We start from the raw sequence: 15,300 nt of genomic DNA on the forward strand, positions 1-15,300 counted from the left end.
GGCCCTGCTTAAATGGTTCTTTGACACACGTGCAATTAATTCCAGAACTTTTTCAATGCAAGAAGTGTATTGAAAATGTCTTTTTTAGTGCAAGAATCCTTGGAGTCAGTTGGAGGGATGCTGCTCCTGAAGAGGCTAGTCAATGTCAGGCTTTGTCATATTCTTGAATTATCAACCCAGGGCAGACCATCTCCAATTACAGCACCTTACAGATCATACTTACAGTTCTGCAGACATTATTTACACTTGTCTTTAAGTTCACCTCATAATTCGCAATAGGCAATGTTATTTTTAATCCCTCTCTCTCACATTCAAACAAACTCTAGGCCCCCTTCTGCACAAAACCAAAGAACACAAAAAAATCAGCCTGAGATGTCTAGGTGGAAACAAAGACAGCTTCAGATGCTGAGAAGAGCTAGGATTCAAGTGCAGATTTGTTTTTTTATTGTTCACTTAGTTTTTAAGACGTATTCAGGCAGAGCTTGAATATAAATACATCTCAAATGAGAGAAACAGATCTGCATCTTGAGATCTTCACAAGAAAAATCAAAAGTGATCAAGGGCCCCATCCCATATTCTCAACTGACTGAGCTGCTCAGACTTGCAGAGGTATTTAGTAGGCTGGTGGAATTTGCAAAAAACCCCAACCACCCAAGTATCTGACACTGCTGTTTGCTTCAACAATAAAACTGAAAATCCTTGAAAACTCTGCTTGGTTCCTACAACCACTTAAAAACTTGATTTCAAACCACTTGGCTGTCTATCTGCAAATTTAGATATATGACTCAGTTGCAGTAATTTACTGAGCATCAGGGCAACTGTGGTAACTGTGTCTCAAGCCACTGCAAATAGGAAATAAAAAGCATTAAACACCAGAAGAAAAAATTCAGGCTCACTGCATTTCTTCTCCCCAGAGTTGAGAGCTCCAAGCACACAGTGAGTTATCTGAGAGCAGCTGATGCTTTGCAGCACACTTTAGCTATGAATGAGCTCTGCTTGCACAGGACCTAAAGCAGCTTGCCTTCCTTCTAGTTTCACTTGGGACACCTTTAGGAACTTGAGCACAGGCATTCAAGGGTTTTTTGTTTGTTTTTAACCACAAATGGTTGCCCAACATATCTTTCTGCACAGGCTGCACAGTAAAAAATATGAGGTCTGGAGGGTTCACCCTGACTGATAGAGGATCACTAATTAAATAATCTACCAGTAGTGACCATCTTTAATAAGACATTAGAGATAGTGAGTCAAGGCTACCTGGTAACTCTTAAGAGACTGTAATGAGCTTCGATTGTAGTAGAGCCCATCTGCAAGCCTGTAAATTGGTCAAAACCCAAGAAGGGGGGATGCTAGAAAGTGCTTTTAAAAACAGCTTCTGTGCTAGGAAAAGAGACACCTCCACAAAAGGCTGCTAGAGATGACAGACAACATGCTCAGGCACGGGTGGGATTCTTGGGCTGCCCTGTGCCAGGCTAGCAGTTGGACTTGGATGATCCTTGTGGGGGTGCCTTCCAACTCAGGATGCTCTATGATTCAGAAAGTTGTATTCTCCAGGAAGGTCAAAAGTGTGATGCGTATTTTTAGGAAGGGCAGAGAAAATGGAGAGAAGGACTTGTATGTGGATGGTTGCTTTGTAAATGTCGATCACTTGTATGAGGGAAGTCTGGATGGAGGAAATGACTCCACGAAGACTCAGGCTCTTCCTTGGCCTCCCAAGGAGCTGCTGCATGAGGGGACTCTCCACAGGGTGTGTGTTGGCTAGTGAGTAATAGCAAAAAGCACATGGATGTTGCTGAGGCCAAGCGAGTTTAAAGGTGTGGGAGATTCAATCGGGGAGCTGAGTAGGGGCTGGTACCTGAATTGTTTGGGCATGCTGCGATTTCCTGCCTTTTGGCTAAAATAAGCTTACTTAGAAAGCAACTATGCCTCCCTGGCACAGAGAAACATCATTTCCCCCTAGCACACACAAACTTTTTTTTTAAAGTGAACTCAGATGGTTGAGCTTTGTACATTCTGAAGCTACAGAGATTCAGCTGCAGATAGAGCTGGGCCTGAGAGGCTTTAAGGTGATGTAGTTGGGAGTGGGGAGGTGGAGTGGGTAAATGGCCCCAGCAACATGGAAAGGGCTCCTAAACACTGGCACTTCCATGCCCTACCATTTTCTCAGCTGTAATACTAAGCAAGTCTGAACTATGTAATTAGCTGGGAATTAGGGCAAACTGCAGCTTCAAATGGAGAGGTATGGCTACAACTTTCCTCCTGCAGCTAATGCTTCCAGAGGGACTTTTACAGTTATGTACAAGGTAGTGATCAAGTGTAGAGTACTCAGCTGGTTCTCAAACTGTCTGCCATAAGCACTGCCCTACATGTGCAAGAGGCAGCAGTTTCCCACTCCTCCTAATAAAAACCATGTCATTATCAATTGATTAGGCAGAGTCTTCTGAATACACACCTAAAGAATACCAGCAAATAAATACTTCCTAATAGCTATATGATAATAAATATATATATGATAATATATAATACAGAATATAATAATATATGATAATATATGATAATAAATATCCCTTAGAATTGAAATACCATCTCAGAATGATCTGTAAATGAAACCTCATGGATCTTAGGTTCTTAGTATTTTGATATTTGTACAGCCATTACAAATGACTTCTCCAGTATCATTTGGCCAAGGTCATCTTGATGTTGCAATAGTAAGAGGTCTCACATCTGTGCTCCCTAGGACTAAATAATGCTGTTAACAATACAGACATATGCATGCTAAAGACCTCTTTTGTTCAGGATATAATATTCCCCATCATTGAAGTATTATTTAAAGCACACACTCTATCTGAGCCCTCTATGGTTTAAATGAGACCCATGGTACAGAGCTAGCCCTCTTTATGTAGTAACAACCAAAACCCTCCATAACCACAGAAATGTTTTGCAAGACTCACCCACATCTTGCACTGGAGAACATTGTATAAGAAGTGTTTGATCTGGCTGATGACTGCCTTGGAACCCAACCTGGCTCCACACAGGAAGAGATGCCAAAGGAATGTTGTCATATTCCCTCTGACATCAGCTGAGGCCTTACCCCTTACTGTGTAGGTTAGCCTAAAACCTCCCCAGCATGATATCATTTGACTTAAATGGTTCTGTGATTTCTACCAGCTGAAGAGTTTTCCCAAGCTCAGCCCCATTTATTTTACAAGCTGATTTGTGCTTCAGCTGCATCTGTTCAGAGTCAAGCAAACAATGGTGTTCACAACTGAAACTAACAAATTGATTAGGCAGAGTTCCCTGGCACTCTAGTTTCTCTAAATACACCTGAAGCGTGTGTGAAGACAACATGGTGATGCTTACAGTGTCAAAATGATGAACTGATGTAATTCACTGTCACTGGAGCTGGGCAAGGGCTTTCCATCCCAGAAAGTCTCTGACCTTGCGAGTCCTGGGAATGCTCTGACTAGGGAGTTTCCTTAACAGACATGCTGCAGGAGCATTATGCTGTGTTGAGATACAGTCCAGCCTCAAGATCTATCCATGACCATTTTAGCAGAGAAAACCAAAAGAAAAAAGTGACCAAGTCTCATGGTTAAGGGTTCAAATGGCTCTGAGGCCTGGGGCAGCACTGACCAGTCCTGAGATAGAGCATCCTGGTCATCAGTGCCTGTTAATCCATGCCCAAGTCACTGAGGGAAAGTAATTTTCTTTCTGTGAATGTTGCTGCTGGAAGCAGGATGGTAAGCTGGTACAGTAAAGCCAATGTTTTTTTTGTGGAGAAACCTCTTGACAGACAACAGTTTGTTCAGCTCAGTAAATTCAAGCTGGGGCTGAGTAAAGAGGTTGCCAGATCAGTTATATGTTGCTTCTGTCTTGTACCCAAACGCTAAGTGGGAGATCAGGCAGAAGGAGAGAAGAAACCTGAGACAGTCATGCTGCTAACAGTTGTACTGTGAGGCTGTAAAAATAACACAGCAAGACAAGGCCAAGCTCTGTCTTTGGCAATAAAAACTTGTACAGGGAAGGAGGATCCAAAATATACCTCACATGGTTGTAGAAAAGAGCACTGAAATCACAACAAATATGTAATAGATGGATCACAGACCATTTGATAGATAAAGACTTTAAAAGCTAAAGACTGTTGTATTAAAACCAGTATTTTTTCTTTCTATCCTCTTCTTCTGCTCCATCCCCACATCCCCACCAAATAGATGGGCATTTTCAGTATTATCTTCAAGTGCTCTTCTTTTTCTGCTCCATCACAATGGCAGAAAAGACTCCTGCTAAAGAAACCTGTCTCTGAATCTCCAGTGGCCTTTCCTCAGCTTTACTGCTCATGAAAGACAATGACTGGAAAAGAAATTCAACCTCTGCCTGTTCACATGCACTTCTTACAAACACCTCACAACCTCTCTGACATTAGAAAACCAGCCAAACACATTAATGATGGGAATTCATCAATTAAGAATGACATTTTACTTTCAGAATTGTACTTTAGAGAAGTTGGCAAAAGCAGGAATGACTTAATTACAGCAAAGGAATTCCCAACAAGGATTATAATTTTTAACCCCACAATATGAGAATCTCTACTATCTTCTGACAGTTCAATCTTAGGTTCAGACTTCTGCTCTTTTTTTCAAGTACAGAAAATCATTGTAATAGACTACTCCCTATGAACCTTAGTTCTGTGTTCTCTCAGAAAGCCCAGAGTACTGTGGGAGGCATGAGCATGGCTGGAGGACACAGCTCCTGATCTGTTCCCAGGAAGTCCTCCTAAGCCATAGACTGGTGATTTCTGATGGGTCCCTTGCCAAAAACTGAGATGTGACCTTCCCCTCTTGGGGTTAAAACTCCACATTGAGACAGAGCCAAACCCTTCCTTCCCTTCCCAGGAGATGGAAAACAGCCTTACCAGTTTAATGGTTTGCATTTGAGTGAATGAAAACTGATGTGTGCTGCTGGCAAGTGATTGGTATTAAAGCCAGACTGAAATAGGCCTGTCTCTGGAGACAGTGAAGAGTAGTGTCAACACTGTAAACAGTGTTCTCCCCTGGTTTAGCTAAGAGGATTCAAAATGATCCAAGTTTGCTTTGTAGAAGAAAATCTGAATTACTGAAACAACTGTAGCCTGAAGGAAGTGTGCAGTATACAAAGAAAACAAGGGACCTGTTTCCATTAAAAGGCAAGTTTCTTAAAAGAGCCTGCTGACCCCAAGGGATACTTAGGGTACTCTGAAGCCACTTATCTGTCCAGCCACGGGATGCAAATGGGTGCTACAGTACAATAATGAGAAGAATGAAATCTAAATGCCTGAGCTTTCCTCTGGCTTGGTCAGTTCTGGCTTTTGAGTAGACCTGAACAAGCCCAGACTGCAATTTCTGCTCCTGTATCTGTGCAGTTAGAATGAGACAGCTGTGAAGCAAGACACTTCACAGAAAATCTAGAAGCACCTATCCAAGCTATTGCTATTCAGCCATTGTTTGAGCTTGAGTGCCATTAGTTAAATTGGCAGGGAAGGCCCACTTTCATGCCGAAATTAATTGTTAATGCCATGTTAAGAAGACTCTCAAGGTTATAATGAAAACTCCTATGAATATGAGCTCTATGAGCTTGACTTTCATCCACACTTCAGTCTCTCTAGCAGTGTGGCTTTCCACAGGGACTCCAAGAGACATGGCATACAGTGGAAATGTAAAAGCATGCATGACTGCAAGAGCAAGTGATGAAACAAGGCCAGTGACATTATCATTGTCATATCCAAATGGAAGTGACAGGCCAGCATTACACCAGGATTTTCATGTTCTTGCAGGGCTCCAATCTGTCTGCATGAGCCGCTGCCCTAACAGGAAGGAAGGTCAGATCCCTAGAAAGCTACTAACTCCTACCACTTACAACTCAGAACTGCCAAAGTGAACCACTGCTTTGGCTTTCTCTAGGTTGCCAGTCTGTAACTTGAAATTGCTCAGCTGCTGCAACCATCCTGTCAAAGCTGCACCCCAAAGTCTGTGTGTCACCAAAGCCCCACCAGCCAGCCACTTCTGTGCTGTCATATCCTGCTGGGTTCATCACTCATGCCAGTGGAGAAGAGAGCCTTGGCAGTCTTAGCTAGATACACAGGTAGGCTCCAATGCTATTAGCAATGTTATGTGCTGTCCTGAAGATCAGCTGTGTGTTTGATACACCCCAGACCAGATGTGGTTTGCACTCCCTGCCAGGGGACACTGCTGACTCATGTTGAGCCTGGTGTTGACCAGCATCCCCAGATCCCCCTGTGCAGGGATGCTCCCCAGACATTTCTCTCCCCATTTATATTTGTGCCCAGCACTGCTCCACCCAAGGTGCAGAATCCACCAGTTGGAGTTGTCAGATTTCATCCCATCAATCACAACCCAATGCTCCAATCTATACCAAACCCTCTCCAAAGCATCTTGTCCCTCAAGAGACCAACAGCATCTCCCCATTTTGGTGTATTGCATTTTAGCAATAAAATTGCTAAAGATACATTCAACTTCTGCATCCAGACTGCTGATAAATACGTTGAACAGGACTGTTCCTAGAAGTGAGCCCTGTGGAACAGCCCTGTGGAACACTGCCAGCCAGATGTGGCCCCATGCACTACAACCCCCTGAGCTCTGCACGTAGACAGTTCTTTACCCAGTGCACTGGGAACCTGCTCATCTCACAGCCATGCAACTCGACCCTGCTGTGAGGGGCAGTACAAAAAGCCTTCCTTAAAATGCAGAACAACTATGCCCACCACCTTCCCTCAATCCACTAGGTGGGTGATCTTACCATACCAGGATAGCAAATTAGTTAAATGGGATTTACCTTTGTGGCTGGCTGTGCCTGATGTCTGCATTATTCCTTACATGCCTTTCAATAGTACCCAGCATTAACTTTTTCATCATTTTTTCCAGCCTTTCTGTGAGGGCTAATGGTATCAGTTACAAAACCTGTAACTTCTAAGTTGCGCTTTGATGCTGGTTTTTACCCTCTTCACTACAGACATAATTGTTCTTTGCCTCCTTTCCCACCCTCCCTCCCTACCATCCAGCATATGCCATTGCATAGTAAACTGTACCTGTGCAGCTGTTTTGTACAGAAAGAAAAAGAAGCTAATGTGTTGTAACACATTATAAATAAAAAACTAACGTGGTGCATTTGCATAAAGGATTTTACTGGTGTATGAGTAAAAAAAAATCCCAGAATATTATCCTATGGCACAGTTGTCAATGTCCCAATGGCCACATCTGGAGCAGACATGGGCACTGGTCCTAGTAGCTAAGTAGTGAGGAGACACTGCTGAGGAGCAGTGGTTTGAAGTTTGGTGTCTTTTGATGTTTAAACTCTAAATGTCTATTGTTATAAATCTGACAGCTCAATCAGCTTTCCAGTCCAACTCCAGAGTATAAACAGAAAAAAGTACCAGTTGATTTGCACTTTTTTAAAGCACTGCATTTATGAAAGGAGTATTCCAGTGTCCCCTCCCACACAAGTAATTTTTTTCAAAGGAGGAGAATCCATGATTCCGTTCCCCCTCCAAACTATGTCCCCACACAAAACAATCAAATCCCTTTGGAAGACCTCCCCATGCTCAGAGCCTACGCCTATGCCAGTGCTGCTCTGTAGATGTCAGTGGAATGTGAGTCATTCAGAGCTGATGTGCTCTTACCATGGGACTCATTTTTGGTTTCGGCCAGCAGACTGTTTTTATGGAGATGTCATTTACACACGCCTTGCCAGAGGTCCATGGGGCTCATGCCACGCCCCTCTACTCTCAGGATGAGTGGCATCCCGAGAGGTTGAGGTCAACCAGAAGCAAGTCTGGAGGCAGCCCCCTGTCACACCTTCAGCAGGGTAAGAATCCTCTCTATTCCCATTCCAGCAGCAGTCAATGGCTTTACAGGCCTAACCAATACCGTGGTAGACAATGTGTCTCCCAACAGTTTAAACATTGCCTGGCTTTTCCTCAGGCTCCTGAAGGGGAAGAAACAAATCTGGCAGCTCTTAAAGTCAGATACAACCCAGTTGCTAAGGTAACCCAGCTGATAAGAGCAGCACGACAGATAACACCAGGCACAGGACTCAACTGCCTTTAGATTGCAGCATGCTGTGGATTACTGAACAAGTCTTTCAGTCTCAGAGCTGGTACAGGAAAAGACATTGGGAGCTGGAAATCTCAGGGACCTGCTCAACAATGTATTCCCCCTCACAAGAAATATCTACAATTTGTATTAGTGAGTTTTAAGTGACTGAATTGAAAGTGAGGTAAATACCACCATGTCATTAGCTTAATTTGAATGTTTCTAAGACAACCTCTATGTGGTTGATGAAACCAACCAGGATGAAACCAACCCTGTTGTAGTTGGATAGCCCCATAACTGCCTCTTGCACCTTGGGGAAGTACCTTTTACAAGCTATCAAAGCCCTAAAATCCTTGATAACAAAACCTTTGCAGTCTGAAGTTCATGGGGAGTAGAATTTCCAGTCTGCAGAAAGGCTAATTTGAGGTGCCCCTCTTGATTTAAACTGCAATTGTTAAAAAAAAAAAAAAAAAGCATCTATTTTCATCACACAGGGAAGAGTTATTCTTGGAGATAGTTTGTGGGGAACCAAGATTGACTACTGAAAAAAACTAAGCCATATACAGAATGCCTGCTTCCTAGAGTCCAAGTTAGGACCTGGCTGCCAAAAGTCCTGCTGCTTTGAATTAGCAGTTCCAGTAGGGAAAACTCTCCATTACACTGCTCGGCTGAACTCCCCTTTTGAGGGGAACTTTCAATATTTTTCATATTTTCACATGCTGTTAACTAATGCCTGAATTACTTAGTTTATCCCTTGCCTGGTGTATTTACAGGGGATGCAAACCTGCTTATTGGTCATCTCAACATGATGATCTCCAGTTCTGACAAAGTTATGCAAAAGACTTGTGCATATTGTGTTGAGAAGATAGCTAACCACAATTTTCAAAATCAACTCTGGCCAATAATGAATAATATATGTGACCTTAATGAGTAATATAAAGATACTTTATGCCTCTGGCTTTGCTAGAAATGTGTTAAATGGCCTTAGATGAAAAGATAATAAGACCTTCAACTTGAAATCCTTTGCTGTAAAAGGCAAAGTGCTTTACCGGTAAAATTAATATTGTGAAAAATGGTATTACATAAAAAGGTAGGAAAGATTAGTCAGCCAGATGGTATTACATAAAAAGGTAGGAAAGATTAGTCAGCCAGTGAGTAGAGGTCATTATTTTGTCTGACAGAAAGTCCAGAACTTCATTGATCGACCTCCTAAAAAGAGAATATTTGTGTATAGCAGCAAGCAAAAACATTATTTTCTTTCTCAGCATCAACTAATTGCACGCTGCATTTAAAACACATTCAATGTACAAGTGAATAAATTCATGAGGCTGTTAGGTGTCTTAAGTCCAGGGAAAATTTTTCTACAATATAAAACATCTGAGCTGGGAACAGAAGATGTTCTGGACCACTGCCTAAGGTTTTAGTCAGCAGCCTACCAGGCTTGCCTAGCAGCTCCTCATCACTGCCTCCCCTGAAAACCACCTGCATGCAAGTGGCTAAGCCATTGGAAGTCAAGGCTCTTCTCACCAGGATAAACAGCTGAGTGCTTAGCTCTGGCACTGGACTATTGGTAAATCTTTTCATTGCCCAACCTATCAGTCATCCTCATCAAGAAACTGGAATGAATACCAGTGGTTTCTAAAAAGCCCCTTTAAAGAATATATCTGCATTGATGTACATCTGCATTGAAGAGCCGCGTCTCACACCTTTCATGGTCTCTCTCACACTGAAGTGGCGAGCATGGTTGGTCAAGCACCTCCATGTTAACTATGGCAGTAAAGGACACTGAGATGAAAAATACATTTATGATGACATACAAAATAAAACACTTATTGGCAAGAGCTGAGAGATGGGTGGGAAGCATGTAGAAAACTACTTCCTTTCCAGGGGGCCTAAGTATGCTGCCATTGAATTCAACAGCTCCAGTGAAGTTGACTTCAGGCATGAAGCATGGGCTGTCTAAATGCTTAGTAGTAATCCAGTTTTTATCACCTTTAAATTAGCTGTGAGCTCTTTAGAGGGTGTCTCTACAGTTCAGGGGCCATTACAATCCAACCAGAGAAGCAGTAGCTTGTGCCTGTACAGCAAATGAGGCATGTGAGCTTTTACAATTAAAGGACTTGGGCACTGATGGAAGTACCCTGGCCAATTTATCAGCAGAAATCTAATCAATCTAACCATGAGCTCTGTAATTCCCCAACCCTGGGCCATAAAATACTGCCCTCATCTGAACCAAATGCTTGAACACACTCCAGGTTTTTCTGGCATGAGATAATTCACCAGCTATTTCAGGTATGCCACCCTTGCTTGTGGGTCTCAGCCTGCAGGTGAAAGCACTAAGTCTGCAGATTTAGCCTTTGGATAATATTTTTCATGGCTACACATACTTGCCAAGCAACTGTGTTAGGCCCAGATTTCCAAGACCTTGGGCTCTGTTGCCCTGCAAACAACATAGGGATAGAAAGGACATGGGAATTACTGAGACTGGTGTCACTGGACCCACTGCACAACATGCAGAAACCAAAGATTCCCAACTATTTAAGAAAATTCCTAAGAGTAAAGTAAAAAAATGACACCATTACATACTCTCTACATTTTTTCTTACATTTATTTCAGACTAGGCTCTATTCTTAAAGAATGTTTTCTTCTGAAAAAAAAAAAAAAAAAAAAAAAAACTGCCTTGATCTCCCAACAACACTTTCTGGGGAGGAAATCTCCAGTGATGCGACCAGTAGGGTATTTTCTCTGCCATAACTTTAAGTATATTTATTAACTTGCTGAGAATTTTGTGGGTAATAAAACTCAAAAGGAGAGACAAATGTCAGCCTGGGAAAAACGTCAAAGGACTAATTTCTCTATCTCATCTTTCTGTTAGTGAAAGGATCATGGTCCTTGCTGTGCTTGATCTTGACTAGATAGTAAGATATGAATCTTTGGAATTTAAAGTGGCAAATCTTAAGAAAACAGAAAATCTTCCTTATTAAAGCTGAGGTAGCACCACATCTGCAACAAATTTAAGGCATGTAAAGACAAAAGAGAACAAGGTGTTTGTAGCTCTGTGGACATGTGTAATACCTCACAGGAGCTGGGGATCACATCAGGTCACTGCTGACACCATTGCATGGAATCTTTCTGTGTGTGGTGTGTATTTACATGTCTCAAAAGAAATTGGTTACTGGGGCATTCAGCATATTTCTGAAATGGTTGTATTCCTCTTCCCACTCTCCCTATTTACAGTTCCCTTTGGAGTACAAGAAACATTTTCTGTAACCTCAGCTTCCTGATTCAGCTGTTGTGATGTCAGTTATTTACGATAACAAAAGTGAGACAATGCCTGTGGTTTGTGTGGGACAAAGCCAACCTTGTTGCTGTAAAAAGGGACAATCCTGATGTGAGAAGTCCAGGAAAGGCTATGAAGTAGGACTCTGAGGTGGTGTTTCATTAGTCCTGCCAACTTCATAATGGGCTTAACACTGCATTATTTCAAAGGCCACTGACAGAGGGTTTCTTAATTTCCAGAGGATTGGACACTAATGTGAATGGAACTCTTGGAAAACTCTCTCTTTGCAGAACAAGGCTTCAGAGATAGGTATCTTGGGAAATTAATGGATTGCTAGTGGGTGTAGAGGTAGCGAGCGTCAGGATGCAAATGTTTCAATAGCAATTACACATTCTGTGGTCACAGGCAAGTCATTCTGCACCTCTGCTTACCTGTCATGAAACTCGCCTAGTAATACTGCACTGCCTAAGCCACAGATGTAGTGAAACTTGCTCAGTGCCAGTAAACTCTTGATGTCACAGAGTACAAAAGGAAAGAAGAAACCCTTAAAACAAAGCATGCTTAGTTATGAATGAAGAGCATCAGCTTTGGTGTAGCCTATAGAATGTCCCTTACCTGCTATCCTGCCGATTGGCATCGCGTGGTCCTCGGGAGGGGAGACAGACACCATGATGTGGTTCATGTAAGCTAGCTCTTCTCGGTGGGACAGGTTGATGGGCTTGACGTCCCTGTGCAGCCCATCCTCGGACAACCTTGGTGGTTTGAAATCGGAGTGCCTGGGGTTCAGTATCAAAGGATGCATGATAGGGCTGGGCATCAGCTGGATGATCCTGGTGTTCTCCTGGCGAGGGCTGGAAGGCTTCTGGAGCACCTCGGAAGAAGGCGGGCAGTGGTTGTTTTCTACTGGGGACACTGAGAGAGGATAGGACTCCTGCTGGTTGTTCTCATACTGGTGCCTTGTCCCTGGCACTCTGTCGGCCGGGGACAGGCGGCGGAAGGTGCTATCCATGGGGGACTTGAGCGGCCGCTGCTCGGGGTCCGGCGATGGGCGGTGGTTGTTGGTGACGGGCGACCGCGAGCGATGCAACAGTTCAATGGTTGGGGTGCTGTGGTGGACTGCTTCTGCAGGTGGCCTCGAAGGTCTCTGCACAAAGCTATCTGTGGAGAAAAAAACAAGTCCCCAAAATACAGATTGTCTGTATTGTGATCAAGGTATAGGATTGACTGCTGACCGCTGGCAAGTGTTTATTTGTGTGACCTACAGATGCCCAATAAAGTACTGCATAAATGCAGATGGTTATTATTTTTACAGAGAATGAAAACAGTGAAAACAATCTCCCTCCCCCACCATGTAAAAACAGTTCCTTGGGAAACACACTAAGAGAAATCCCATTTTGAGGAGCTGACTGAACACTTGTGAAGAAAGTAAGATCTGACTGAGCTGTACTGTGTATCTGCACAATTTTTTTGAAATTTATCTCCTGCCATTCATGTCTCTCTGTGTCATTCTTCTTACTACCATGATGAGCACTTCAAGGTAGAAGGGAAAGAAAAAAAGGGAAAATGTCTCCAGGAAAATACTGGGTATTAAGTTTTAGATGGTAGAGGCTTAGGTCAAGGTAGAGAATAACTCCGTCTGAAATATGAACTGGAAAAAAAAAAAACCCTACTGGAAGGAAGCTCTTTATGAAACCCTATATTTTTATCCCTGCCTTAATTTTAAGAGCATGTTACATCTTCATAAGGACATTTTCTTCTTCTTTTACTTAGTCTGTAGTGTCTACTGATGGATTGCCCCATATAAGCACTTACATGTCTTCTGCAGGAGGACTTCTAGCAACACTTTTGCATGAACACACTTTCCCAGCTGTGATGCTTAACAGTAGTAGGGAGATAAATCACTAACAATCCTCTCACAAAATTAAAGTTTTCGCCAGTGCAAACTTTCAGGTTAGCTAAGGCCATCAATTTTGACTCAGGAAACCACTGACAAAGAGGAAAGCACCACCAGAGCTACAGTGACTAACAGGTTTTTATCAGGAAAAACAAAGATCAAATTTCAGTGCTGTTTGTTGAAAGCCTTGGGTGATAAGAGGAGGAAACTTCTGGGTACATGTCAACAACTGAAACAAGTAGCTGCCTATTGGAGGCTGTTTGTTCACTCCATTTTCTCTGAATATGAAATGATTCTCTTGCCCTCTTGCCAAGGCAGTGATACCTGTTTGAAAACCCTGTTGAGGTGAAGACTAAAGAGCTCCTGCTGCTCTGGAACCCAGGCAGGCATCAGGAGATGGATCAGCACATACAAAGGAAAAGGCTTGAACAGCAAAAGCTCAAGTTCTGAGAAAATGCAGTGCCAGGCAGTGACATAGCATCTGTACAAGAACACTAAAATCTGCAGGAAAACCTGAAATTTTAGGCAGAACCTACATTGCTCTAGAATACTTATTAAACACACCTGTGGCTCCAGACAAGAAAAATGCATTTGTAGGGCTGTTCAAGATACTCACAATGGAACAGCTGGAGGACATGAAATTCCAGAGCTATACATTGTTCTTGCTTAAATCCTAACAGTTTTAAATACAATCTGGCCAGAAAATGTGGGATAGCCCAAATGAGGATCAAAGAAGAAAAATTTACAACTGTACATACCCTGTCTTTCCTTAAAGCCCTCTTTCTTTGCCACAACAGAAAAAATATCAACTCCCAAATTTTATTCAGTGTCCTATCTTCTACAGACCATCCACCCCCATCCTTGTACATTCATATGCACTGTGCTCATTCTTGGCCTGTAAATACAGACCAGAATATTGTGTTGTTTGTCCTATTTATTTAATGCCTCGGCTGAAGGGAGCAACTTTAAAGTAGAAAGGAATACCCTGCTTTTCACCAAACTCCCTGAAAACATTAGCTGGCTCTGACAAAATCTAAACAGGTGTTCCTACCTGTCTGCTTCCAAACCATGGTGATACTGAACCTGGACAGAGAAGACAGAAAGTATACACCAAGGAACTCTTGGAAAAGCAGGAAGAAGAAACACCACAAATGGATGCACACTAATGGTTCAATTTCTTTCAAGATCTTTCTCTTAAAGTACTTAACAAAAGAATCCCCTCCTTGCCAAAGATGCTGTTTGCCATAAAGCAATTCCAACTCTGCTCTAAGCAGGACTGCCATAAATTACCCTGAACGGAATAAAATCCTCATCACATTCATTCCTTGGCTCATCTGATGATTATAAGTTGAGCACATATGGTATGTAATTTCTGGCAGGCTTAGATTGACTCTGGACCTTTATTCCAAATGAACAAAACTCTTGAAGACAAAGCTGTGAAAGGAAATTCACCTCCCAGGAAATTTGCTGACCTATCCATACAGGGATGGGTGGGGCTGCACTTTGAGAGTGAGCAATTGCTGGCATGACAGTCCCAAAGATTGGCACTCTCTGCTTACCCATGAAAGAAGTGCAGGGAATGCCAGTGTCAGCTTCCTGCATGGCATCCCATCCCATCCAGTGACTCAGAGCTCCGTCAGAAGGACCGCTGGAGATGAAGGTAATTCACTTTCCATTGCTCATCCCTCTGCAGGGACAGAGCCCATTCCACACCAATATCCTGAACTGCAGACAATTGATTTCTAACAGCCAAACCCCCTTTGTTTAAGCCTAGCAAGAAAGCACTAGAGGGAAAGCAGGATCATAAGTACAGTCCATTAGGAAACAGGCAAAAGAGTAAGAAAATGGAAAAGATCACTGGAGTAAGGAGAGACTGTGATAAAGACACACCACTTGTGAAGTTTAGCCACTCAAAATGGGGCCAGGGTAAAATCTGTCCCCTCTGTCACAATCTGTGAGTTAGCCTGGGTTAAGTTCTGCTCCTCACATTCATTCTCCTTTTTTTTAAGTAAGTTGTATTTTGCTGAGGCAAAATGAAAACTCAA

At 42.7% G+C, this 15,300-nt stretch overlaps 1 protein-coding gene across 7 annotated transcripts in view; it reads right to left on the bottom strand.

Moving 5' to 3' along the window:
• ETV6 (ETS variant transcription factor 6) overlaps window positions 1-15,300 on the bottom strand; it is a 125,758-nt gene that overhangs the window by 11,697 nt on the left and 98,761 nt on the right. For all 7 annotated transcript variants that reach the window (XM_077783228.1, XM_021529941.3, XM_021529942.3 and 4 more), the window contains one exon: window positions 11,977-12,519. In XM_077783228.1, the coding sequence (XP_077639354.1) occupies window positions 11,977-12,519 (543 nt within the window). The remainder of the gene's footprint in view (window positions 1-11,976; window positions 12,520-15,300) is intronic.

Source organism: Lonchura striata, chromosome 5 (genome assembly GCF_046129695.1).
Source record: "Lonchura striata isolate bLonStr1 chromosome 5, bLonStr1.mat, whole genome shotgun sequence".
Lineage (NCBI taxonomy): Eukaryota > Metazoa > Chordata > Aves > Passeriformes > Estrildidae > Lonchura > Lonchura striata.